The sequence below is a fragment of the Gigantopelta aegis genome, chromosome 14 (assembly GCF_016097555.1).
Source record: "Gigantopelta aegis isolate Gae_Host chromosome 14, Gae_host_genome, whole genome shotgun sequence".
Classification (NCBI taxonomy): domain Eukaryota; kingdom Metazoa; phylum Mollusca; class Gastropoda; order Neomphalida; family Peltospiridae; genus Gigantopelta; species Gigantopelta aegis.
The window spans coordinates 6,785,679-6,812,512 of NC_054712.1; the positions used below are offsets into that span (position 1 = coordinate 6,785,679).

Consider the following 26,834-nt stretch of genomic DNA (forward strand, 5'->3'; position numbering starts at 1 on the left):
TCTATTGCTGTACTTCCTGGGTGTGTTGAAACGCTGCTTATATCAGTTTTATTAGTAAACGTTAACATAATCGGCAATAGGAATTGATTTGGTCTAATGGAACCTAAAGTCTTGATTAGTTAAAGCAGGAAAACTATTGTTTTATGTGTATAGCACTCGTGTGTACATGTAGGATTAGTTCTACAGATTAGCGTAACAACCGGCAAAACTAAGTTCCGTTTTTAAAACAAAATTATTGACATCTGTACTTCGTTTTTTTATAGATGGGGGTTGGGAGATAATAAATGTTCGCGAATTGACCCTTTTTCATTAAATCGCGAAAATTTGAAAATAAAGTATTCTACAGTACTTAGTGCCTACCAGAATACATTTATCTATACAAAATCAGTTTAAATGTAGTATTTTTTCTTCTCATATCCTTTTCACAGCTACAAATGTGACTAGTGTGTTTGCAGTATACCTTATAACGTAGATCGCAAGCAAATGTTAATTAAAAATAACATCTAAATCTCACTTGGAATAGTGGTTGAGGAATCTGTGCCCCCATCTTGGCTCCAACCTAGAGTGGGGGTGGGGGGGGGACGTAGCCCAGTAATACAGCACTTGCTTAATGCACAGTTTGTTTGGGATTGATCCCTGTCGTTGGGGTCCATTGGGCTATTTCTCATTCCAGCCAGTGCACTATGACTGGTATATCAAAGATCATGGTATGTGTTATCCTGTTTATGGTATGGTGCATATAAAAAAAGTCCCTTGCTACTAATGGAAAAATGAAGCGGGTTTACTTCGAGACTATGTCAAAATGACCAAATGTTTGACATCCAATAGCCGATGACTAATAAATCAATGTGCTCTAGTGGTGTCGTTAAAACAAAACATGCCAGTAACTGAAGGGGGCTAGTAATATATTAATTTTCCTTTCATTAAGATCTGATGGGCAGTTGGTCTCTGTTCGATCGCCATTGGTGGGCCCATGCTCCACATCTGATGTAACAAAGGCCATGGTATGTACTATCATGTCTGTGGAATGCTGCATATAAAAGATGCCTTGCTGTAAATTGGGGGGAAAAGTAGCCCATTGTGTGGTCATGACATCGGGTTTCCTCTCTTTCCATAACCATATGTCCGACGCCATATGACCTTAACTGAAATGTCATCTTTAAATAAAACATTCCTTCCCTCCATGTTCAACTGGGGGGTGGGGTGGGGGGTGGGGGTGAAACAAACCTCTGACGCCTTGGGGAAACAAATCCATCATACCAACTTCTCTCTTACTAATCATTCAAAACCAAAACTGAAATATTCTTTAAAAAGTTAACACTTTTCACATCAAATCCAGCCAACCGAGATGCAAGTATTTGATGCCCCCCAACCCCCTGAAAACTTGCATCTCTGCATTAACCTGTATTATATTAAAATAATAATGATAATAAATGGTAAAAATATTTATTCAATAATTAAATAATCATATGCAATGAAACGATGGATACATCATGGATATATAAAATTTAAAAAAATAGTAAATTAAATCCAGCCAACCGAGATGCAAGTATTTGATGCCCCCCAACCCCCTGAAAACTTGCATCTCTGCATTAACCTGTATTATATTAAAATAATAATGATAATAAATGGTAAAAATATTTATTCAATAATTAAATAATCATATGCAATGAAACGATGGATACATCATGGATATATAAAATTAAAAAAAATAGTAAATTAAAAAAAATAAGTCATTAATACCTAACTATATTTTGGACAATCTGACAAATAAAAAAAAGAGTGATCTGTTCTGTACCAATAATTGAAAGGGGATCATGGTAAAGTACTCGCCAGATGTGCGGTCAATCTAGGATTGATCCCGGTCCGTGGACCCATTGGGCTATTTCTCGTTCCAGCCAGTGCACAACAGGTATATGAAAGGCTGTGGTATGTGCTATCCTGTCTGTGGGATGGTGCATATAAAAGATATACTTTGCTACCAATGGAAACATGTAGCAGGCTTCATCTGAGAATGTATCTCAGAATTATTAGATGATATTTGACATCCAATAGCCGATGATTAATAAATGTGTTCTAGTGGTGTCGTTAGACAAAACAAACTTTTACTTTTGCAGTTCCATGAACAACTGGGGGGTGGGTGATGGAGTTAATGGTAGTTATCCAATAAATACCAACAATAATGGTTTTGGGAATATTGTTCATACATAACCAGTGGTGAAAACTGTACCACACTTATCTGGTAGTTAAAAACGATCATCGTCTACACATTCAGTGTTTGCATTCACAGAGTAAATCTGCCAAGCCATCGATCCTAACAACGGATCAGAGTTAAAATGAGGGCGATTACCTGGCAGGCATTGCAGATTCCGTGTTATCAAGGCTCGAGTGACACTGGAGATCACTCGAATACAGCAAGTGTGGAGCACCCGACTCGTGTAGTCCCATACTGAATAGGAATACTGTGGCTTCACCAGTTATTTCATTACTGTTATCTGTATCTTTGTCATGTCTAAACAAAAAAATGTGTTGGTTTCTGTTATATATTTATGATGTCTTAAAAAAAAAAACATCCCCCTCCAAAAAAACTAAATACCCCCCCTCCCCAAATCACTGGAGAATATTCTCAGGTTTTACATGGATGAGTAGCCATCAGCATTAAACAGTGGGTCGTACAGTACAGACAAAGCCCCGTTATTTAGAATCATTTTATCATCAATCAAGTCCATTTCATGGTGGGTTCCTTTGAGATAAGTACTCTTCCTACATAGCTGTTTGTCCAAATATACTACCGACAAAAAATAAGGGAACGACTGATGTGAATGTAACTATCGTTGACATGCACGGTTACAATACAGTGGCGTTGCATCTGAACGCTTCATCTGATCAAAATAAAATTTCACATCATACATGAACAGCATGTGATGCACATGCACACAGAAGATCACGTGTATGTGCTTATCGTGGAACTAACAATCACCGATGCAAGTGAGGTAATCACATGTGTGAAAATGGTCCCAAGACAATACCTTAATGAAGAGACGAAATGGCGAATTGTTGGTATGATGGAGGTACGTCAATATGCCAAGTTGCCCGAATGTTTGGTAAATCAAAAAGTGTAATTTTTAGATTGTGGGATAAGTACCGTCAAACTGGTGGGATTGCAACGAGACCTGGGCGTGGCAGGCCTAAAAAGACGACACCTCTACAAAATCGTACTATAACATTAATTGCTCTATGCAATAGATTCAAATCAGCTGCTGCTATCAACAGTGAATTCCGTACATTAACAGGAAGGCGAATTTCAACATCAACTGTCAAGAACAGACTCTACAAAGCCCGCCTGAAAGCGAGGCGTCCTCTGAAGGGTGTGACCCTAACAGCTCACCATAGGCGGCAACTATTACGGTGGGCTAGGCAACACCAGGGACAGACTGTGCGACAATGGCGTTACACCATGTTTACAGACGAATCGAGGTTCTGCCTCAGATTCACAGATGGCAGAAAACGTTGTTGGCGATGTAGCGGCGAGAGATATGTCCGGGCTACAATTCTAGACCATGATCGTTATGGGGGTGGTAGTGTCATGGTGTGGGGAGGGATCACACATGACAGGCGAACAGATTTGATTATTGTTAATGGAAATTTCACTGGCCAGAGATATCTGGACCAAATTTTATGTCCTGTCGTTGTTCCAGTGGTGAGAAATATTGGCAGAAATTTTGAATTTCAAGACGACAATGCCAGACCACATCGCGCTCGGATAGTCACCGATTACCTACGACAACAAGGCATACCGACAATCGACTGGCCCGCTACGTCCCCCGATATGTCCCCTATAGAGCACCTGTGGGACGTTCTCGGGCGGAGAGTGTACTCCAGGGACCCAGCACCCACCAACGTGGCCCAGCTTGCTGTAGCCCTTCAGAATGAATGGCGGGCAATACCCAGGGCAACCATACGTACATTAATCAACAGTATGCCATCAAGGTGTCGAGCATGCATCGCCCAAAATGGTGGACACACCAGATATTAATATACACGCCCCAAATTGGTTTTCCAGATGTTAATCGAAATAAAACATTCACTATCATTTCACCCGTTCCCTTATTTTTTGTCGGTAGTATAGTACATAGTGCTAACAAGCACCCATCCTTACAGTGTTTTTAGTCCTCGAGCAAACCCACTTCATGGTGGATTCGTTTGAGATAACTACTGTTTATACGTAGCTGTCGGTCCAAACAGTGGGAACATTGTAGTACCAACAATTGTCCATCATCGCAGTGTTTTTAATCATCGAGTGAAGCCACTTCATGGTGGATTTGCTTGAGGTACTGTTCATATGTAGCCGTCGGTCCAAACATTGGGAGCATGTAGCACCAACAATCATCCATCCCTGTAGTGTTTTTAATCATCGAGTGAATCCACTTCAGGGTGGATTCGCTTGAATTACTGTTCGTATGTAGTTGTTGGTCCAAACAATAGAAACATGTAGCACCAACAATCATTCATCCCTGTAGTGTTTTTAATCATCGAGCGAATCCACTGTCGGTCCACGCAGCGGATTATACTGACAATCATCCATCCCTGCAGTGTTTTTAATCGTCGAGTGAATCCACTTCATGGTGGATTCGCTTGAGGTACTGTTCGTATGTAGCTGTCGGTCCAAACAGCGGATCGTACTGACTGGGTGGAGATTCATCATTGGAGTCGTCACCATCATCCTCTGTAAGCAAACACAACAAGTATTTACATAAAGGTGGTCATGTGATATGCTACGTATGTTACCCCTGTTACCAAACTATGATAAATTACGTATTTTCATGATAAAAGTCATGTGATACACTACCTATATTACACGTTACCAAATTATGTTAAATCACATATTTTCGTGATAAAGGTCATGTGATATGCTACCTATATTACACGTTACCAAACTATGTTAAATCACGTATTTTCGTGATAAAGGTCATGTGATCGCCACCTATATTACACCTGTTACCAAACTATGTTAAATCACATATTTTCGTGATAAAGGTCATGTGATAAGCCACCTATATTACACCTGTTACCAAACTATGTTAAATCACGTATTTTCGTGATATAAGTCATGTGATACGCTACCTATATTACACAAGTTACCAAACTATGTTAAATCACATATTTTCGTGATAAAGGTCATGTGATATGCCAACTATAGTGCACCGGTTACCAAACTATGTTAAATCACATATTTTCGTGATAAAGGTCATGTGATATGCCAACTATAGTACACCTGTTACCAAACTATGTTAAATCACATATTTTCGTGATAAAGGTCATGTGATACACTACCTATATTACACAAGTTACCAAACTGTGTTAAATCACGTATTTTCGTGATAAAGGTCATGTGATACACCACCTATATTACACAAGTTACCAAACTGTGTTAAATCACGTATTTTCGTGATAAAGGTCATGTGATACGCCACCTATATTACACAAGTTACCAAACTGTGTTAAATCACGTATTTTCGTGATAAAGGTCATGTGATACGCCACCTATATTACACAAGTTACCAAACTGTGTTAAATCACGTATTTTCGTGATAAAGGTCATGTGATACGCCACCTATATTACACAAGTTACCAAACTGTGTGAAATCACGTATTTTCGTGATAAAGGTCATGTGATACACCACCTATATTACACAAGTTACCAAACTGTGTTAAATCACGTATTTTCGTGATAAAGGTCATGTGATACACTACCTATATTACACAAGTTACCAAACTGTGTTAAATCACATATTTTTGTGATAAAGGTCATGTGATACGCTACCTATATTACCTGTTACCAAACTATGCAGGCTTTCAAGTGACCAATAACAAAAAGGTAGGGATAAAAGTAGGAGGAATTTTTTTTTTAAGTAGGAAAAAATTGGGGATTTTAAGGGCAACAAGTAAGAATAGTAGGGCTCTTTACTTACCTTTTTGATGCAAATAAATGACTACTGACCTTTTCACCAATTCTGATGTTCATGTAGTGTACCTTTGCTTAGAAACCAGTGCTTCAAGAGGGATTCAGCAACAGAATGAGGAGATGAACCTAAAGTTGGTGTCTCTGACTTGTCAACATGCACCAGTCATTCTCATCATGGAACCCCTCTTGCAGCACTGGAAACCTACTGCAACAAACTTATCCTACAACAATACTAGAAATGGCTTTTTATTAAAATCAAGATTTAGATTAGTTCAATCAATGCATTTAATTAAAACTTTGTTATTATTTCTCGAACTATTTTCACAAAAAAGTAGGAATAGTAGGACTTTTCAAGAAAAGGTAGGGAAAAGCCTGAACTATGCTAAATCAGGTATTTTCGTGATAAAGGTCATGAGATACGTTACCTATATTACCAAACTATGTTTAATCACATATTTTCGTGATAAAGGTCATGAGATACGCTACCTATATTACCAAACTATGTTTAATCACATATTTTCGTGATAAAGGTCATGTGATACGCTACCTATATTACACCTTGATGACATCCACTCTGATAAAGGTGTGGTGCCGAGCGGCCGCCCTTCTTTACTTTTCACCCAGCGAGAACACTGGCTACCTATATTACACCTTGATGACATCCACGCTGATAAAGGCCATGTGATACGCTACCTGTATTACACCTTGATGACATCCATGCTGATAAAGGCCATGTGATACGCTACCTATATTACACCTTGATGACATCCACACTGATAAAGGCCATGTGATACGCTACCTATATTACACCTTGATGACATCCATGCTGATAAAGGCCATGTGATACGCTACCTATATTACACTTTGATGATATCCACTCTGATAACGGTCATGTGATACGCTACCTGTATTACACCTTGATGACAACCACTCTGATAAAGGTCATGTGATACGCTGCCTGTATTACACCTTGATGACATCCACGCTGATAAAGGCCATGTGGTACGCTACCTATATTACACCTTGATGACATCCACGCTGATAAAGGCCATGTGATACGCTACCTATATTACACTTTGATGACATCCACTCTGATAACGGTCATGTGATACGCTACCTGTATTACACCTTGATGACAACCACTCTGATAAAGGTCATGTGATACGCTGCCTGTATTACACCTTGATGACATCCACGCTGATAAAGGCCATGTGGTACGCTACCTGTATTACACCTTGATGACATCCACGCTGATAAAGGCCATGTGATACGCTACCTGTATTACACCTTGATGACATCCACGCTGATAAAGGCCATGTGATACGCTACCTATATTACACCTTGATGACATCCACGCTGATAAAGGCCATGTGATACGCTACCTATATTACACCTTGATGACATCCACGCTGATAAAGGTTATGTGATACGCTACCTATATTACACCTTGATGACATCCACGCTGATAAAGCCATGTGATACGCTACCCAGTGTTCTCGCTGCTCCATTTTGCTGCCCTCCTTTATTTTTGTGCGCCCCTCTTTATTTTCCAGCACCTATCTCCGCTATTTCCAAATGCACACTTTTTCCACACAAAAAACAACGATCAGTCTCCACACTGGACATCAAAGGAAACAAGCCGCATTGTGTACGAAAAAGCAAATGACGACACATTTACTACAGTTACCGTAATGTAATTTAACAGCCTCTATTTTGTGCCATATCTGTATCCATTTGTATGTTTAATAGACACAATAAAAGTTATATTTTATTTGAGCAATGAAAACATTTATATTTTTTACGGATTCTGCAATCTCCGATTGAAGAAACCCTCACTTATTTGGCGCTAAATTTGTCACGTGATCAGAACGGTCATTCTGTCTTTCGTTTCCACTAACTATCGTCTGATAATTTGTTCCTCAGTTGCAGATATAATTTGTTGTAACTGATGATTTTTACTTTCTGTCATTCTGTTTATTCAGCCGTTCTTTATAAAATATTGTAAACTTTTCATTTTGGGGAGATATAAAAACAACGGAAGTGGTAGTGTTTATCATTAAAATCATTTATCTTGAGTGCCAAATAATATATACACCACCTTTACAAAAATGAACCTACTTTTTAATCAGCTGGCGATAATATTTTATCACAGCGATCGATTCATTTGATGAAGATGGAAATAATAAAAAATGTATCAGACATTAGGGGATCACTTTACAAACCTCTTTATTGTTTTTCATATATCTTGAAATCTTTATTAAAAATAATATTAAAACTTTAATCGATTTAGCAAAACCGGAACTGCCCGTGAATGTCAGACCGATATCATCTTCGGTTCAATTATGTTTCGTATTTACAAACCTTTTTGTAGGCAAAATAAGGAGTATGTCTTTTCATAGTCTACCAACACACAAGAATATGGTAACCAAACTACCCCCCCCCCTGTTTTTTTTGTTTTTTGCTTTTCGTTCATTGTTGTTTTTTGAAGGGTGTAGTGCTGAGTGGCCGCCCTCCTTTACTTTTCACCCAGCGAGAACACTGGCTACCTATATTACACCTTTATGACATCCACTCTGATAACGGTCATGTGAGACGCTACCTATATTACACCTTGATGACATCCACTCTGATAACGGTCATGTGATACGCTACCTATATTACACCTTGATGACATCCACTCTGATAAAGGTTCCTCTTCATTGAACATGTGATTCCCAACTCCATCTGCAAACAGAACAATGGATAAATTATAATTATTCCAAAACTTGACCACGTCATAGGTCTTCAGTTTTTATATTTTGTTAGCCACAAATACAAAATAAAATTGAACAAGCATTCAGAGAGTACCGCTAAATGTGCAAGTCCCATCTGGGCCCCAAATTATTTTCCTATCTCCTAAATTCAGGGCCATAACTCTGAAAACTGGTTAAATCACCTTGAATGTTAAATTTGATCTGTAACATTGTTCATTATAAACATCTTTTCCAACCTTTTATTCCCCCCCCCCCCCCCCCCCCCCCCCCCCCCCCCAAATGATTCACCATCCCCGTAATATTCGTAGATGTGTGGGTCTTCGTTGGGGTAATTGTTCCTCCAGTTGTTTCCCTCATTCTTTCCTTTATTCCCCCTCTCCCCATGACTCACCGTCCCTGTAATATTCGGCATCCACACTTATGTAGAAGTGTGGGTCTTCGATGGGATAATCGTTCTTCCAGTTGTTTTTCTCATTCTTTCCTTTCATTCCGCCTCCCCTCATAACTATCTGTCCCCATAATATTATTTCTTTCCTTTTATTCCCCCTCCCATAATAACTCACCGTCCCCGTAATATTCCTTCCTTCCCTCATTACTCACCATCTCCATAATATTCTACCCTTCCTTTTATTTCCCCATCCCTCATTACTCACTGTCCACGTTTTCGTAGCAGTACAGGTCCTCAATAGGGTAATCATTCCACCAGTTATTCCCCCCCCCATGACTCACCATCCCCATAATATTCCACGTCCACACTTTCGTAGAAGTGTGGGTCCTCTTTGGGGTAATTGTTCCTCGAGTTATTCCCCTCCCTTCATGACTCACCGTCCCTGTAATATTTGGCGTCCACACTTCTGTAGCACTGTGGGTCTTTGTTGGGGAAATCATTCCTCCAGTTGTTTTCCTCATTGCTGGAATATCATCAAAATATTCCTTCCTTCTCCATCTCCTCCAAACTGTCCCCGTAATATTTTTTCTTTCCTTTTATTCCCCTTCCCCCCATGACTCACCATCCCCGTAATATTCCGCGTCCACGTTTTCGTAGAAGTGTGGGTCCTCGTTGGGGTAATCGTTCCTCCAGTTGTTTTCCTCGTTGCTGTCATCATCATCGTCGCGCACCTCGTCATCGCTCCAGTCCAGTCGCTCGTCTACCACTGCATCCTCCTGCAGCGCCTCGATCCGGAGGATGTTCTCAAACAGGCGGAAGTCGACGCTGCTGCTGTTGGTGTAGTAGAGGTCGTACACGTAGTCCTCGTCAGGCTCGCCGCTGTGCCCGACCACCTCGCGGATCATTGGCACAGAATTACACGTGAATTCGCTAAGAGACGATGGTGCCTTTAAGTTAAAAAAAAACAGAAAAAGAAAAGAAATGATAAAAAAGGAGTCAAAGGTACACAAAGATTTTGTTTTTAAAAATTAAATACAAATGGCACAAAATTACAGCGACCATATTAAGTTTGTTTGTTTTGTTTAACGACACCACTAGAGCACATTTGGTAATTCTGACATGTAGTCATCAAAGGAAACCTGCTACATTTTTTCTAATGCAGCAAGGGATCTTTTATAATTATATGCACTTTCCCACAGACAGGAAAGCACAAACCACGGCCTTTGACCAGTTGTAGTGCACTGGTTAGAATGAGAAAAAACCCAATCAGCTGAATGGATCCACTGAGGTGGTTCGATCCTACGATGCTATCACCTCAAGCGAGGACTCAACTGACTGAGCTAAATCCCGCCGGCCCTGCAACAATATTAAAGCCGCACACCCTCGTTTGAACCAATGGAAACAAGACACTAAGTTTGGTTGATCTACAAACTTGTAAAACACATCTGGATAAAGACGCAGTTGAGTTAAACAAGAGTCACTGACGTTGAAACACAGAAATTACTTTATAAAAATAAACTAGAGAGCTCTCGTCTCCACAACCGTTGCTTCTCAGATGCACATACCGGTACATTTATAGAATTATGAATTTTTTTATTTTGTGGCATTACAAACACCAGGATAACTATGTATACACCTCGGATACATGTACAGAAATGGATATTCTAAACAATAAACTGTGACTTGTAAGTTATGTCTGATATTAATGATAAAAAACGGCTTTAATAGTGGGGGTGGGTGTAACCTGGAAAAAGCATATTAGTGATTGATCCTAAGACCCATCACACTTTGGGAGAGTGCTCTAAACTGTTGAAAAGTCCTGGAACATTCATTGAGATTCTGCACTACAAAAACAGATGCCAGATTACAGGGAACATTTTGTTTTCAAAATCTCGATTAGTGATATTTCTAGTCAATTGAAAGTTGATTACCCAGATTAGCAACTATTTGTTTAATCATTGAAAAATGTACAGTGATCTTTGTAACTTGCGTAGCGAAATAGGGTTGGAGGAACACAAAATTTGCTCGTAATGTCCCAGACACTTCAAAGGAACTTTTTGGGGAGAGGAAAGTAGGGAGATTCAAATTGCAACCCACTTGCATTATCATTTATGGAATTTAATCACATGCTAATAATCTAGCAAATTAGAGGGCAAAGCCATTCGGCCTAGACTGATACAGATTTCCGAGGCCCAATACGACCAGAAGGCAGGGCAATCTGGCAAACTTCAACAAGTATCGGGACCAATTAGTAACATGCACAATATGGCACGGCCAATTTGGCCGTGAGACCGTTCAATTTTCAGGGCACTGGGGTGTATGTTTAGGGCACTGCAGTAATTTTCTGCACAGCCACTGTTAAATTCGAACTCTGCATCCATAATAAAAATGTGTGGCAATCTTTCTCAGCTTACCTGTACATTATTATTGTTGTTGTTGCTGACAGCTGGTGAACAATCTACCACATTCTCCTTTTCCACATCGTACAAACAAAAGACCTTATCGGAACTCTGCAGTGACGATGGACTTTCTACCAAAACCATATCAAGTTCATGGGAACTTGACGATCTGCTCTTGTCATCTGAGCTTGCACCACAAGTTAGGGACGTCGTTCCTTCCACACCAGGTGGGGAGCTACATGTACAGGTCGAACCGGACAGAGTTACCTGCTCTTTACAGCACTCTCCAGACAGTCTGTGCACACAAATTTTCTCATGGTTTATGTTTTTAGTACATTCACTATGTAATGTACATGCAGAACATGGATGTCCTTTACAGTTACCATGGTGACCATGTTTTTCGGGGTCAGAAAGTAATGGTGCTGAATGGGTGCAACCAGCGGTGTGAATTTTTTTTACTTCATGGCAAGCACATTCATCTGACTTAGAATGTGTCTGAACCTGGCATCCATTTGTACAGAGCTTGGTAGCATCACTGACTTTTGTACTACTGTTCTCTGTTACCACGTCAGTTGTATTAACCTTGTCAACATCACCAGTTCCGGCTTTCGTACTACTGCCCTCTGTTACGACGTCCGTGGTACGAACCTTGGTGGCATCAACAGTCTCAGTTTTCGTACCACAGTCGTTTCCTATGACGTCAGGTGGATTTGATGTGTGGCTGTCTGCCGTAGCTGCATCCAAGTCATCAAGTCCCTGAGTCCTGTAACTGTTGAGAATCTTGTAACGGTTGGATCGGGAAACCACCTGATGTTGGTGTCGGTTTCTTGCAGTGACATTTCCACCATAACCATGGTGCTTGTACTCCTTTTCCAATTTCTCTTTGCGAATTGCATCACGTATGTGTTTGGATACTGTCACGTCCTACAAAGAAAAAACTAAAAATTAAAGACTTGTAATTGATAAACAAGACTTAAAACTACACAATAAATAATTTATTCCAGTCATGTCTGCTAACATTTGCATCACCTACGTGTTTAGATATGGTCACGTCCTACAAAGATAAAACTAAAAATTAAAGACTTGTAATTAATAAACAAGACTTAAAACTACACAATAAATGATTTATCCCAGTCATGTCTGCTAACATTTGCATCACGTACGTGTTTGGATACTGTCACGTCCTACAAAGAAAAAACTAAAAATTAAAGACTTGTAATTGATAAACAAGACTTAAAACTACACAATAAATAATTTATTCCAGTCATGTCTGCTAACATTTGCATCACGTACGTGTTTAGATATGGTCACGTCCTACAAAGATAAAACTAAAAATTAAAGACTTGTAATTAATAAACAAGACTTAAAACTACACAATAAATGATTTATCCCAGTCATGTCTGCTAACATTTGCATCACGTACGTGTTTAGATATGGTCACGTCTTACAAAGAAAAAACTAAAAATTAAAGACTTGTAATTAATAAACAAGACTTAAAACTACACAATAAATGATTTATCCCAGTCATGTCTGCTAACATTTGCATCACGTACGTGTTTAGATATGGTCACGTCTTACAAAGAAAAAACTAAAAATTAAAGACTTGTAATTAATAAACAAGACTTAAAACTACACAATAAATGATTTATCCCAGTCATGTCTGCTAACATTTGCATCACGTACGTGTTTAGATATGGTCACGTCTTACAAAGAAAAAACTAAAAATTAAAGACTTGTAATTGATAAACAAGACTTAAAACTACACAATAAATGATTTATCCCAGTCATGTCTGCTAACATTTGCATCACGTACGTGTTTAGATATGGTCACGTCTTATAAAGAAAAAACTAAAAATTAAAGACTTGTAATTAATAAACAAGACTTAAAACTACACAATAAATGATTTATCCCAGTCATGTCTGCTAACATTTGCATCACGTACGTGTTTAGATATGGTCAGTCTTACAAAGAAAAAACTAAAAATTAAAGACTTGTAATTGATAAACAAGACTTAGAAAGTTTTACACAATAAATTATTTATCCCAGTCGTGTCTGCTAACAGACTGGTCTAATTAATTTAGCTTTGGGAACATGGTAGAAACATTATCACCATGGTCCCATTTACGATGGGATTGGAAAAACTAGCGCAAATAAATCATACTTGGAATAGCTTTCAGGCCACTAAATGTACACAAATGTTAAATTAATTTATCAGAACAAATATAATTAAATATATATATATGTATGTATGTATGTATGTATGTATGTATGTATGTATGTATGTATGTATGTATGTATGTATGTATGTATGGGTTTAAAAATCCCATCGCCCGACGCCCGTGCCAAGTGGAATTTTCATGCCGAGCAAATAATTATGTTAACTGCATATGCCCGATGACAAGTGACTAGTGTAACACCTAAAACCTTTTCTAATTTTTGTTACAAATCTCGGTAAAACCTTTGGAAAGAGTTCCGATCATGCGAGCATTTACATAGCTCTATAAGAAGAACTAACCCTAACCCTAAATGCTGGAATGATCGGAACTCTTGCCAATGAGTTGACACACCAAAATGGAAAACAATGTGTTGAAAAGTTCGATAACAACTTTAGAGTTATTCCCCTTTTATTATTGACTAAGATCGGTAATTTCAGCAACTGAACGTTCGAATGAATTCATACAAGTTAGTAATCGGTTCGATGATCTTCAAACTTAGAAATAACATCCAATATACGCTTTACAGCTTATATAAAAATAAAGTATACATACATGTACCTTGTGTGTGCAATCATACTGTTTAATCCTTGCAAACATGGTAAATGAGGTGGGATACAGTTTAAAATTGTCATATTCAAATTAAATTGGACGTTAATGTGGTTCTGGAATCCGCTCTTTGCAAATGAACGGGGGCGTAAAGCAAGTTTATAATTTCCGAGTTCATTTGAACAGAGCCTAAATAGTATGAAATGTATTTTTATAAAAGTTGCAAGACATTTTAGTTTAGATATAATAAACCTTGTAGCAGAACATACTTAATGTTTTTTTCAGTACTTTACAAATGTAAATCTACGTCTGTGTAAAATGAACGGGTAAGGTAAGTTATATTTCATTAGTCCTACGTTATAATCGTGATGGTGTGATGCCCTCTAAGCATACATGATTTTTTTTTTCTGCTTTATTAATAGTTTTTAACAAATAAATTATGCTTAATAAGTTAAAAATACAAGACTGCAATCGATGTACACCCGGGGAGGCTGTTGTTTAAACCCCGTTCTCACTTGAACGATTTTCTACGCGAATTCCGTGCGACCACCAAATCATACAGGGCGTGCGGGAGTCGCACGGCAGTATGTTGATGATTCGCACACGTTGTAGGGGTGTCGTGTGTATTTCGGACATGTCGCATGCCAGTGCGACATTTTTCAAATGTTTAAAATTATCGTACGGCTGTCTCTAGGTTCGCACAGTTCACATTGGTCGCATAGAGGTTGCAAAGCAGTCGCACGGGAGTCATAAGGGAGCCGAGATGTGCGACTCCCAGCGGACCCCCTGCGACATCCATCAGACTTCCATGCAACCTGTGCAAATCTCATGCGAGCCCGGTGCAGAAAGGCAGTCGCACAAGTGAGACTGCGCGGGGGGGGGGGAGACGACGACCCTAGGTAATTCGTACGGGAATCGCACTGCGTTCAAGTGAGAACTGGGCTTAACCAAGCCTACACTATTTAAAAACATTTGAAAAGTAACAGAGCTGATGTTTACTATGAGCCCAGCCACGGCTGTTTGCGGGAGACTTCTCAGCTATTAACAGGGTAAAAACATCCCAGAGAAGTGTTTTGGGGCACAAAATGTTAAATAATATACACACAATAATGACACATGGGCCAAAATCCCTAAACATTTTTGAACCAATGCCAGCCATAAAAGAATGGCACACGAGTGGAAAGGGATCTCACAACATCTACGCCTATACATGTGGTCACTAAGGCATACATCGACACAATAATTATATTTAGATGAACAAGTGGACAATACCAAACAAATAACAAAGTTTAAATCAACAAATGGACACTATTTAAAAAATAAAGTTTAAATCAACAAATAGAGAAGAGAGTTGATACTACTGCCACTGGACAGACATTTATGATATATTTAGGTAAGTGTTGTAACCTACTGGCAAAATTCTTTATTTGTGCAATTAAACCAATTACTTTCAAGATTATTACACTATTAAAGGCACACTGTCACAGATTTAAGGACCGTATTTCTCTAAAAATGGATAATAAATAAAAATTACATTCATTGTTGGAAACCAAATCTAGCTATCGCATCACCGTAACTGAACCATGATGGAGTGAAATCCATGTCAACCCTCTCGGCAATTTTAGTTTTTGAATTATGGACCATTGCCATAATTCAATTATTTTTACAAAATATCATTTAATAATAAATGGAGTATGGTGGTTATGAAGATGGTTGAATAAAGTACATTTAGGGACAAATAAAATAATTTTTGTTCAGGTAATACTTTGTTAGACCAGTAAATAGGTCAGTGGTCTGTGACAATATGCCTTTAAATTAAATAGGAGTAACACAATTGGTTACCTAAGAAGTATGGGCAAGTGCAAAACATATATGGGGCAAGTGAATATCTGATTGGCACTTGCCCTGTGGCAAGTATTTTTTTAAAAAAATTTTGAACCCCTGGTATGTATGTATGTATATAATATATATACTCTTCAAAAAAAGAAACGCAAAAGGGTACAAATGGGTTATAACTCCGATTTTATGTTTCCTACCGGTTCATGCTTTGTGAATATAAGGTCATTGCATGTCCCAAACACATTCCCACGGTTACATTCGATAAAACGCAGCTACTGTACAATAAAGTTCCAAAATGTGAATATTCACAAAAACGCAGCCACGTGCAAACCATGTCACCACTGCACATGCGTTGTCTGCACGTGCAACATGAACACCGACAGTATAAAAGTGCAGGGTGTTCGCTTGCCTGGCCTCTGTATCTGGCCGACAGTTGACAATCCAGGACATGCCACGTCTCAGTGAACCGCAGAGAAACAATGCCATCGGCCGACTAGACGCAGGCGAATCCAGAACGGCCGTTGCCAGGGCATTCCATGTGTCCCCAAGCACCATCTCCAGACTGTGGGACCGTTACCAGCAACATGGATCAACACGTGACCTCCCTAGATCCGGTCGACCACGGGTCACTACCCCCGGGCAGGACCGCTACATCCGGGTACGCCACCTTCGGGAACGATTGACTACTGCCACCTCCACAGCCGCAGCAATACCAGGTCTGCGCAGGATATCCGACCAGACCGTACGGAACCGCCTACGTGAGGTAGGAATTCGTGCCAGACGTCCAGTTCGAGGTGTCATCTTAACACCACAACACCGTCGACTCTGACTGCAGTGGTGCCAGATTCATCGACAATGGCCTCAACTGCGATGGAGACAGGTGTGGTTCAGTGACGAGTCCCGATTTCTGCTCCGACGTCATGATGGAAGATGTCGCGTGTATAGGCGTCGTGGTGAACGTTATGCGGCAAACTGCGTGCAGGAAGTGGACAGATTCGGTGGGGGTAGTGTCATGGTGTGGGCAGCCATCTCACACACTGGCAGAACTGACCTGGTCCACGTGCAGGGCAACCTGAATGCACACACAGGGCTACATTGACCAGATCCTCCGGCCACACATCGTTCCAGTTATGGCCAACGCCAACGCAGTGTTCCAACATGACAACGCCAGGCCTCACACAGCACGTCTCACAACGGCTTTCCTACAGAACAACAACATTAATGTCCTTACTTGGCCATCGATATCACCGGATTTGAACCCAATTGAGCATCTATGGGACGAGTTGGACCGACGCCTCCGACAGCGACAACCACAGACCCTGCCCGAGCTGGCAGCAGCCTTGCAGGCCGAGTGGGCCACCATCCCCCGGGACGTCATCCGTACTCTGGTTGCTTCAATGGGCAGGCGGAGGCCACACCCGGTATTGACTCCAGATGACCTTGACCTTGGTGGTGTGTCCTATCACTTACTCACAATGGACTAGAGTGAATTGTGAACAATCCTGCAACATTTGGTAATTATCGGACTCACCATTCAATAATTAAATCAATTCTCCAAATGTTACGACAATGTGGTTTTGCGTTTCTTCTTTTGAAGAGTATATATATATTATTATAATATATGAAAAAAAGTGGGAATATTCAGTGCTACTTTCATTTGGGAAGGGGACTATGTTCGGACCCACAGAACACCTCGATAAATCCTTGTCTTACTACCCAATGGAATGTTAACAGGTCAGGTCAGGTCAGAGAGTTTAATGTGCACATTCAGAGCAAGCTGTTGTAGCGCACGCCTGTCCTGGGTGTACGCAGGTGTTGGCCTCAGCCAGTTTCTCCATCCAGGACAGGAAAGAGGTGGGGAGGGTGAAGCGGAGACCACCTGCAATGTCAGGTGGAAGGGAGCACCTGCAGTCCGACCACAATCGGTAACAAGCGGAGGGGTGGTTTGGTGCTATGGCATTAATGTTAACAACATGTAAGTTTAATGTCATTCATGACTGGACTCGGGACTAATTGAACTAAAGTCCGAACCAAATTGCTAACAACTACAATAAATTACTCTCCTACCTTTAATTACTGTTACATTTCCCCCAAATTTCACATATTATATGAGACTGTAACAATGTCGCCAGTATCGACTTTGCTGAGATAGCATAGGGCAAAATACATGCATTTTTCTGCCATCTGCCATTTTTTTTTATTTATGGAATACTCTCCAAGAGGGGTGAAAGCCTCCAAAGTATGTGACATAATTAATATAAAATCAATGATCTCTAGTGGTATCATTAAAAAAAAAAAAAAAAAAAAAAAAAAAAATTAATATGACATCATCATGTTTGCTTTTATATCAAAACACGTTATGACATTGTTAGATTAAGTCATATCCTTTTACCCCTCTTGGAGAATATTCCATAAAATGTCAAAATGGCAGTCGGCACAAAATTACATGCTTTTTGCCCTATGCGATCTCAGCGAAGTCGATATAGGTGACATGGTTATCATCTAGTATGTGGAATCTGTGTCATTATAATGTTTTTTTCAAGATTTCTGTCTGGACAAAATGTGGGTAAAATCTAACGAAAAATAAAGGTAGGACTCCTAGTTGTTAACATTTTGGTTCGGACAGTAAAGGGTCTGTGGCATCAGATTTAGGGAGAAATGTGTATTTTAGACCCAGTAACTGGTGATTATTTGGTGTTGTATTTCCTGGATCTATTATGTAGAGTCCACTCCAGCTCTCCCCTACAACATATAAACACAGGGGAGGGCTAGAGGTGACTCGACTTATCGGGCCATTAGAAACATTGCACTCTTTGAACTTGAAGTCTTTCCTGTTTATAATTTATTGGATGGTCTTTTACTTTTGTTCACTAGAATGCAATTTGAATGGATCCATTTTACGTCCACATTGTTTAAACAATTTTACGTTAGCTGATTACAACCTACCGTATACGCAAAAATGTTCGCGAATAAAATATACCGCGAAAATCGCAAACACGTTGACAGCACCGCGAATTTAATTACAAGCAAAGTTATTTCTGATTTGGTATAATTTTTATGGATACAAAAAAACAAGAAGTCAGAGGTGCCTGTTAAATTTATACCGAATTTTATATGCACTTTGTCTTTACCACCAAATTATCCACAAGGTCACGTGGTTCTGTAAACCTGCATGGTCACATGAATTTGGTCGAAATGACACACAGTTGGGTGTAAGTCTGTTGTTACGTAATCTCAGTTTTGTTTATTTTCTTTGTAACCTTGAATGGAAGTTTGTGGGTACCATAAATAATTAAAAGTTATTTCTTCTGATATTTGCCGTTTTTAATTTTCTGTATCCCATGTGCGTGTTCCATCGATAACATGTCTACATACATACAACACTGACGTCTCGCTGACAGCATGGTAATATGTCCAAGTGTGTGCGTGAATTCGTCATTGAAAAGTCTGGCAAATGAAATATGGGTAATTTTGATTTTATTATCTGGGGACACAATCGCGAAAGTAATTCCTCGCGAAAATTAAAAATGAGAGCCAGATCGCGAATTATTTTAGCCGCGAAATTATTTGCGTATATGGTATCTGATTTTACGTAGGCCTATCGTAACTAAAAAATGTAGAATAATATTTCCGTGTTTTTGTCATACGAAAAGTTTGGGACGTCGATGGTATTATATATACCTTTGTTGTAATTGTCGCAGCATATTTTAGCACGCTTTCAACTTGACATTTATCATTCCCATCACTAGTAAAGGAGTCCGCTGGATCATTTTTTCTTCTTTTACACGAAATCATCAATGTTTCAACGGGATCTTCGTTCCTTCGTCGTTTGACTCTCACAACTGCCGCCATACTTGATTTGTTAGCTGTTGTAATTTTCTTCCGTTAAGTTGGAGCTCCACATTAAAATCTCCGGATCCAAGCCATGACAAAAATCACTTACAAGTTGGCTCTTAATTTAAATAACTTCTCTTATTCCTTGTCCGAAGGAGGGACGTAACCCAGTGGTAAAGAGATCACATGAATAAGCGGTCGGTACTAGGATCGATCCCCGTCGGTGGCCCCATTGGGCTGTGTTTAGTTCCAGCCAGTGCACCATGCCTAGTATATCAAAGGCCGTGGTATGTGCTATCCTGTATATGGGATGGTGCATATAAAAGATCCCTTGTTACTAATGGAAACATGTAACGGGTTTCCTCTATAAGAATATATGTCAAAATTACAAAATGTGTGCTCTAGTGGTGTCGTTAAACAAGACAAACTTCTTCTTTGAAGACTACGTGTCAGAATATGAAATGATTAATCGATGATTAACAAAACAATGTGTTCTAGTGGTGTAGTTAAACAGAACAAACTAAGTTCAGGCCCGTACGCAGAAATATATATGGTGTGTGTGTGTGTGTGTGTGCGCGCGTAATCTAGAATGCAGGAGATGCATTTTCCTGCATTATGGGAAGTAAATTTGAAATGTTTCTTTGTCTCAAAATATGTCAAATATATTTTTTACACATGCACGGACGAACCTCGGCAGACTATGCGTACGGGCCTGAAGTTTAACGCCACCTGGTCATGGAATTTACCGCAGTACTCTCCGATCTACCGGTTTATCGGATTCAGATAGCATGGAAACAGCTTAGACATTGAGGGTTTTCTTGTGTGTACATAATTAACATATAATATGCATATTAACAAAAAGGAAATGGTCTTTCTTAGTACTATATTTAACGCTTATATTGACAAAACGTCACCCATGCACCAGGTTGCATAGAAACATATTTTATTGATTTTGGAAAATAAATGGATTAGGCACACGTTTTGCAACTTACTAGAAAGAAAAGAAAGAAAGAAAGAAAAGAAGCATTAACAGTTAGCTTAATATTATGCTTACTCAGGAGATTTAAAGTAATTCGTCACTAACAATATGATTCAAGAATGAACACCGTGCGGAACGATATACATGCATTTAATAATCAGGCCGCATATTTGCTATAATGCACCAGGTGTCGGTGTTGAAAGATACTCTAGTATATAAACTGTAATAGTCGCAGAATCATTATATAACTCACTAACAACGTTAACAGTGTGTAAACCATGGTATTATACGTATTATTCGTTCTTTCCGGAAGCTTTGCGCTCGCAGCCACGATGCCTATGACGTCACCACCACCACCACCACCACCTACCACACCATTAGCTGCTTGTCAAGATGACGGGATCATCTACGGAATTGGACAAAGAATTCCCAATAGTGATCCGTGTATGATATGCCATTGCCAAAATAATGAATATGAAGGTAAAGTTTGTTTTTCGAGTAATTCTCCCGAAATGTGTCATATTGCGTTACACCCTCTAAAATTGATAAAAGTAAGAAAACTGAGATAAACATCACTCAAATATTTAAATATTAAGTAAAATCTCACAGAGAAACCTTTATAGCACAGAGGCACCTGGAATTATGAACAAATGTTTGATTTAATAGGGTGAAAAACCTGAAATTGCCATGTTACAAATCAAGGTCATGAGACTGAACCTGAACTTTATTTTCATGAGCATGTAAAGAAAAATAATATTGAATAGTAAATTAATTAGCAACAGACTTAGGCTTTAAATAATTAGTAGGCTAAGCTATAAGTTACTATTCAGTAGTTTCGATAGCTTAAGGTAGTATTAAACCAAAAAACGTCCGGCTGGTCAAAGTCCGAGGTGCACCTAACTTTTGATAGAGAGTTAACACCACAAGTCCTGTGATTGGTGATAAATGTGGGTGTGTTGGATGTAAAAAAAATTAGTTTCATCTGCGCAAAAACATGTATGCAGTTTTATTTCATCTAGTACCACTGTGTCAAGTAACCTTGTACTTGAAACATGTATGGGGTACCTGTAAAAAAAAAGTAATAAAAATTTGGGCGGAACTAGGATAGTCAAAGACGCTACCCGTTATCTCTGAAATGAGCAGCTTGACCCCCATTTTTTTCTGATTCACTTTAAGGGTGAGGGGTGGTAGTATTTATATCCGTGGCGTTTATGTCGATTGATACGCTGCATGTAGGAGTTTTAGCCACATAAGTTACTATTGTCGTCTATTGGATTTGATTTGGTATACACCCTTAACTGGCACATGCACAATACTTCAGGTTTGTATACTGTATGAAGTCAACGCGGATTTCGAAAACACAGAAGCGGTTTTTTGTCCTATTCAATGTAAATGAAGGTAAAAATATGGCTTGTGCTCCCCTCCAGATATTGTCCCGATGAGCCTACCAATGCATGTGTTTATGAGAGGATAGGACTAGAGCATTATACTGTTGATTAATTATGAAACAATCAATTTTCAGGTGTGCTATCAAAAGTGTGTTTGTTCAGGATCCCCCCTGTCGTGGGATGTTACAAACCCGTGGACAACGGACCGAATGTCTGCCCGCGGTACAATTGTACAGGTATTTAAAGACACATTATTCTCGTGGTGATAATAAGTACAGATAATTAAGTAACAACAATCATACAGCACGCATACTAAACATATCACAGGATGCATTGACTAATGATAACAATGCATCCAAACTACCTTAAATGGCCCAGCACCACTGCACTGCGTTCCATGGGGAGCCAGGCAAAGGAAAACTGGCTCCCTAATACGCACTTGCACTCGTACCCAGAGGCAATCGGAAAAAAGAATACCGGCTCACTCTACCCAATCCCAAAAGGTTCCAGCAAGGAGCTACCTTTCGATCAGCTAAGTCAAATCAACCAATTAGCTCCATCTTTAATTTTTGATGAACCATTCTAAATTGTGCGTCAAAATTACCTTCAAGAAATTACGCAACATTTGCTATTTGGCTTTAATCCTACGAGACATTTGCAAATTCGATAGCACCGAAACCAACCTTCATCCGCTACCGACTCTGGTCGGGCTGTTTGTGCTTCCTTGCACATGCCAGCGTGGGCGAACCCTTATCCCACACACCCCAAACCTTTTCCTGTCCTGGACATAGAAACCGACATGGGTCGACACCTACGCCCATGACAGGCGTGCGCTACAACAGCTTGCTCTGAATGTGTACGTTAATCCCTATGACCTGACCTGACCTGACCTGACCTTACGGCGATAACGGCATCGTTGGTGTCGTAGTTAAGCCATGGGACATAATGTCGGTAGGTACCAGGTTCACAGCCCGGTAGCGATTCCACCCAGAGCGAGTTTTAACGACTTAATGGGTAGGTGTAACACAACTACACGATCTCTCTCTCTCTCTCTCTCTCTCTCTCTCTCTCTCTCTCTCTCTCTCTCTCTCTCTCTCTCTCTCTCTCTCTCTCTCTCTCTCTCTCTCTCTCTCTCCAACAACTAATAACAACTAACTAAATGAATGAATTATGGCAATGCCATACTATACGAATGCATCATAGAGAATAGTCAAATGGATATAGCAACCGATGAAAAATCGTAAAGCCAGCGTGCCATACTATACGAGTGCATCATAGAGATAAGAATCTGGATATAATCTCCGATGATCATTGGTAAGCCGGCCTCACACGATACGTATTTGCTGTGATAAGAATCTTGAATATAATTAATTTTAACTTATTTTCGTGCTTATATCCAATTAATGTCCAGGGCAGTGAGTTAGTTGTTTAGTGGTTAGTGAGAGAGAAGAGGGTGTAGTACCCATTGAGCCCTTAAGAACTCACTCTGGGTTGGAGCCGGCACCGGGCTGCGAACCCTGTACCTACCAGCCTGTAGTCCGATGGCTTAACTACTGCGCCACCGAGGCCGGATGAAGATTCTCAGGTGATCTTATCACACAGAAAATCCCAGGACACAGTACGATTTCTGCAATTTGTATACAACTTTTTGTTCAAAACTCTACGACCCAACTATGATCGTATCACAGGCATCACCCCACGGTGTGATTCCTTAGGATATCTTATCATATCTTACAGCAAGCATCATGTCGTATCGCTGCAAAGACACACCGTGTGAGGCCGGCTTAATTAATGTTTGTCTTGCACAGTCAGCTATTCTCGAAGTTAAACTCGCATCGTGTCGCGACGCTTTTTGTGCGTTGCATACGTATTATGGGTGACACTGCCAACTATATCGCTCGCTGTCTTTGCTCAACTCGTCTGTTTTTAACAGCCTTAGCTATACCCCATTTTAGCAAAAAGATTCGGTATTTGTTTTTGTCAATAACTAAATTTTGGCTTTATATAAAAAGGAAATAGAAATGGGTTACGTAGATTCCATTTATGCATCCTCTGTAGGTGAAACTATTGGTAAAGATGTAAATAAAACAGCAATATTTATCCATATAATGAAAAGCGTCTGCTTTGAAATTGTGATTTCTTGATATAAAAAAAAAAAAATCGCATCCTCTGTAGGTGAAACTATTGGTAAAGATGTAAATAAAGAGCAATATTAGGATCCATATCATGAAAAGCGTCTCAAATTCCATGAAATAAGTACTACGAGATTGGTTGACAGTTGATTTCAAAAAACGAAAAATCAACGCATACAGAATTAATGGATCTCAAACTAATAAAACGGGACATGAACAAAAGAATAATCAAATACAGAGCCTTTTAGGATACACTAATCAATAAAATATAATTTCAAATTCCATGAGGTAAGTACTACGAGGTACAGTGGTTGACAGTTGAGTTGTCAGTCTCCGCGAAATCAACGATTTGGTATTTGTTGAGTTTTAATAACGCCTATATAAAACGGGAATTCAGCTCTACTGGATACTGATATCTGGGCCCCGTTTTTGGAAGCGATCTTAACGCTAAGATCACACGATGAAGTGAATAAGGTAGCTATGCACTTGAAGGTGATCTTATCCCTAAGATCACTTCGTAAAATGGGACCCAGGGCCCGTGCTTATAAAACGTTTAGGGTCCAGACTCAATCTCAAATGACGTCACACTCATGCAATTTGTATGGCGTTGCCATGACGTTACTGTCTCAGACTCTATTAGTCTCGAGTCTAGACTCTAAGTCTTATAAGCACCAAGCCTGGTTTACTCTGTCTAACGTTGTATTTAGTACTAAAACATTAAACTCAACTTAAACCCATAAACATTTAGGCTTAACCTTTTCAGCAAATTCCAAGTGGACGATACCTATTAATATTTGTAAATCGGCTTCTGTAATGATTTCCGTACTTAGGAAATACAAAATATTGATTAAATCGTCAAACATTATTGAAAATATATGTAATATATAACATGGTGCGGCGAGATTGAAACTTTAAGACAAGTTGACACTGACCCTTGCATTTCGGTATAAGATTCAAATTCCATTTGTTTGTAATCTGCACGTGTGTACGTAATTCCTACTGCCTGGGGCGGGACGTAGCCCAGTGGTAAAGCGCTCGCTCGATGCGTGGTCGGTTTGTGATCGATCCCCATCGGTGAGCCCAATGGGCTATTTCTCGTTCCAGCCAGTGCACCACGACTGGAATATCAAAGGCATGGGTATGTGCTATCCTGTCTGTGGGATGGTGCATACAAAAGATACCTTGCTACTAATGGGAAAATGTAGCGGGTTTCCTCTTTAATACTATATATAAAAATTACCAAATATTTGACATCCAATAGCCAATGATTAAAATATCTATGTGCTCTAGAGGTGTCGTTAAACAAAACAAACTTCAACTTTTTTTCGTACTGCCTAATCCGCATCAATCATTTTGTGTAGAAATGAATTGAGTAGATTCCATTTATGCGTCCTCTGTGGGTGTGTGCCTGTCCGACTACTCAATACATCGTCGATTACGTATCCAGATTATGAAGAAATGAAATATTTGCGCCATTGTGCTTTATGAAGTAGTGTCATAGTTTAGCAATGTTTCCAAATAATAAAAAAAACCTCTTCCTTGTTTGTTCGTGTGTTCGTGTATTTGTTTCTTTTCTTTGTAGAACAAAACTGCAAGACACCATCAGGTCACATAATAGTTGGCGGGGAACCACAGTATTTCGAAGATGACGGTCTCTGCAAATGTCCCAGTTTGTATTTGAAGTACTTTACTTGGCAAGAGGTTTCGGGTGGAAGAGCCCAATGCTCCCCACCTACAACACCGCCACGACCAGCTACAACAACAACACCGCCACGACCACCTACAACAACAACACCACCACCACCGCCAACTGTTGGCTGATTTAACGTTTTCACTGAAATGTTGTATCTGTTCAAGGTCCAGGGGCCTAATTCACTAAACTCTCGCAACCTTTGCGATCTCGCAGTGCAATGCTAAAATACTTGCAAAGAGGATGCTTTGTTGTCTAGCAGAGCCAAAGAGACCTTTGTAAATTAGACCCCAGATCTGAATGGACAATAAATCGTTTAGACGAATTCGCATGTTAACTGCCTCACAATTCTGTAGAATCATTTACTGCTGCAAAATACAAACACATCCCTACACTTTCAACAAACTCATACGTCTTCACGGTTAAGCAGAGCTATTAACCGTTTAAATACCAGTTATACAAAGCTTGAATCTAAACCTTTCAAATGCTATAACTTGCAGACCTTGAAGGTTAATTATAATTGAAACTGACTATACAACCAATAAATCAGTAAATAAAAATCAGTAAATCTAATGTTAGTAAGGTATTTCATTTACAATCAATAACAACTTAATAATTATAATAAAACTTTTTTATTATAAAAATACCAATACACGTGCCTGTATAGTAATTGAGCATTAATATAAAAAGTGTCCTCTGTTGAT

The 26,834-nt window shown here is 39.5% G+C and overlaps 1 protein-coding gene and 1 long non-coding RNA gene across 2 annotated transcripts; one reads left to right on the top strand and one right to left on the bottom strand.

Moving 5' to 3' along the window:
• Nucleotides 1-1,624: 1,624 nt before the first annotated feature.
• On the bottom strand, nucleotides 1,625-19,959 carry LOC121388613 (probable RNA polymerase II nuclear localization protein SLC7A6OS). Its single transcript, XM_041520022.1, has 5 exons — nucleotides 19,789-19,959; nucleotides 11,521-12,429; nucleotides 9,729-10,053; nucleotides 8,618-8,689; nucleotides 1,625-4,726 (listed from the first exon to the last, which is right to left on the bottom strand). Exons 1-5 carry the CDS (start codon nucleotides 19,957-19,959, stop codon nucleotides 4,599-4,601), a joined length of 1,605 nt encoding a protein of 534 aa, XP_041375956.1. The 3' UTR covers nucleotides 1,625-4,598.
• Nucleotides 19,960-22,440: 2,481 nt separating this feature from the next.
• Nucleotides 22,441-26,455, top strand: LOC121388285. Its single transcript, XR_005959967.1, has 2 exons — nucleotides 22,441-22,544; nucleotides 26,023-26,455. It is a non-coding gene; the product is annotated as an uncharacterized LOC121388285 (long non-coding RNA).
• Nucleotides 26,456-26,834: the final 379 nt, after the last annotated feature.

Bases quoted from the DNA above. Each gene is read 5' to 3' on its own strand.
- LOC121388613 (XM_041520022.1), bottom strand. From the start codon at position 19,959: ATGGCGGCAGTTGTGAGAGTCAAACGACGAAGGAACGAAGATCCCGTT. The intron at 12,430-19,788 runs GTATATATAATA...TTTTCTTTGTAG, and splicing joins CTGCGACAATTACAACAAAG to GACGTGACAGTATCCAAACA. The intron at 4,727-8,617 runs GTAGCGTATCAC...GTTTGCTTACAG, and splicing joins GTCATCAAGGTGTAATATAG to AGGATGATGGTGACGACTCC.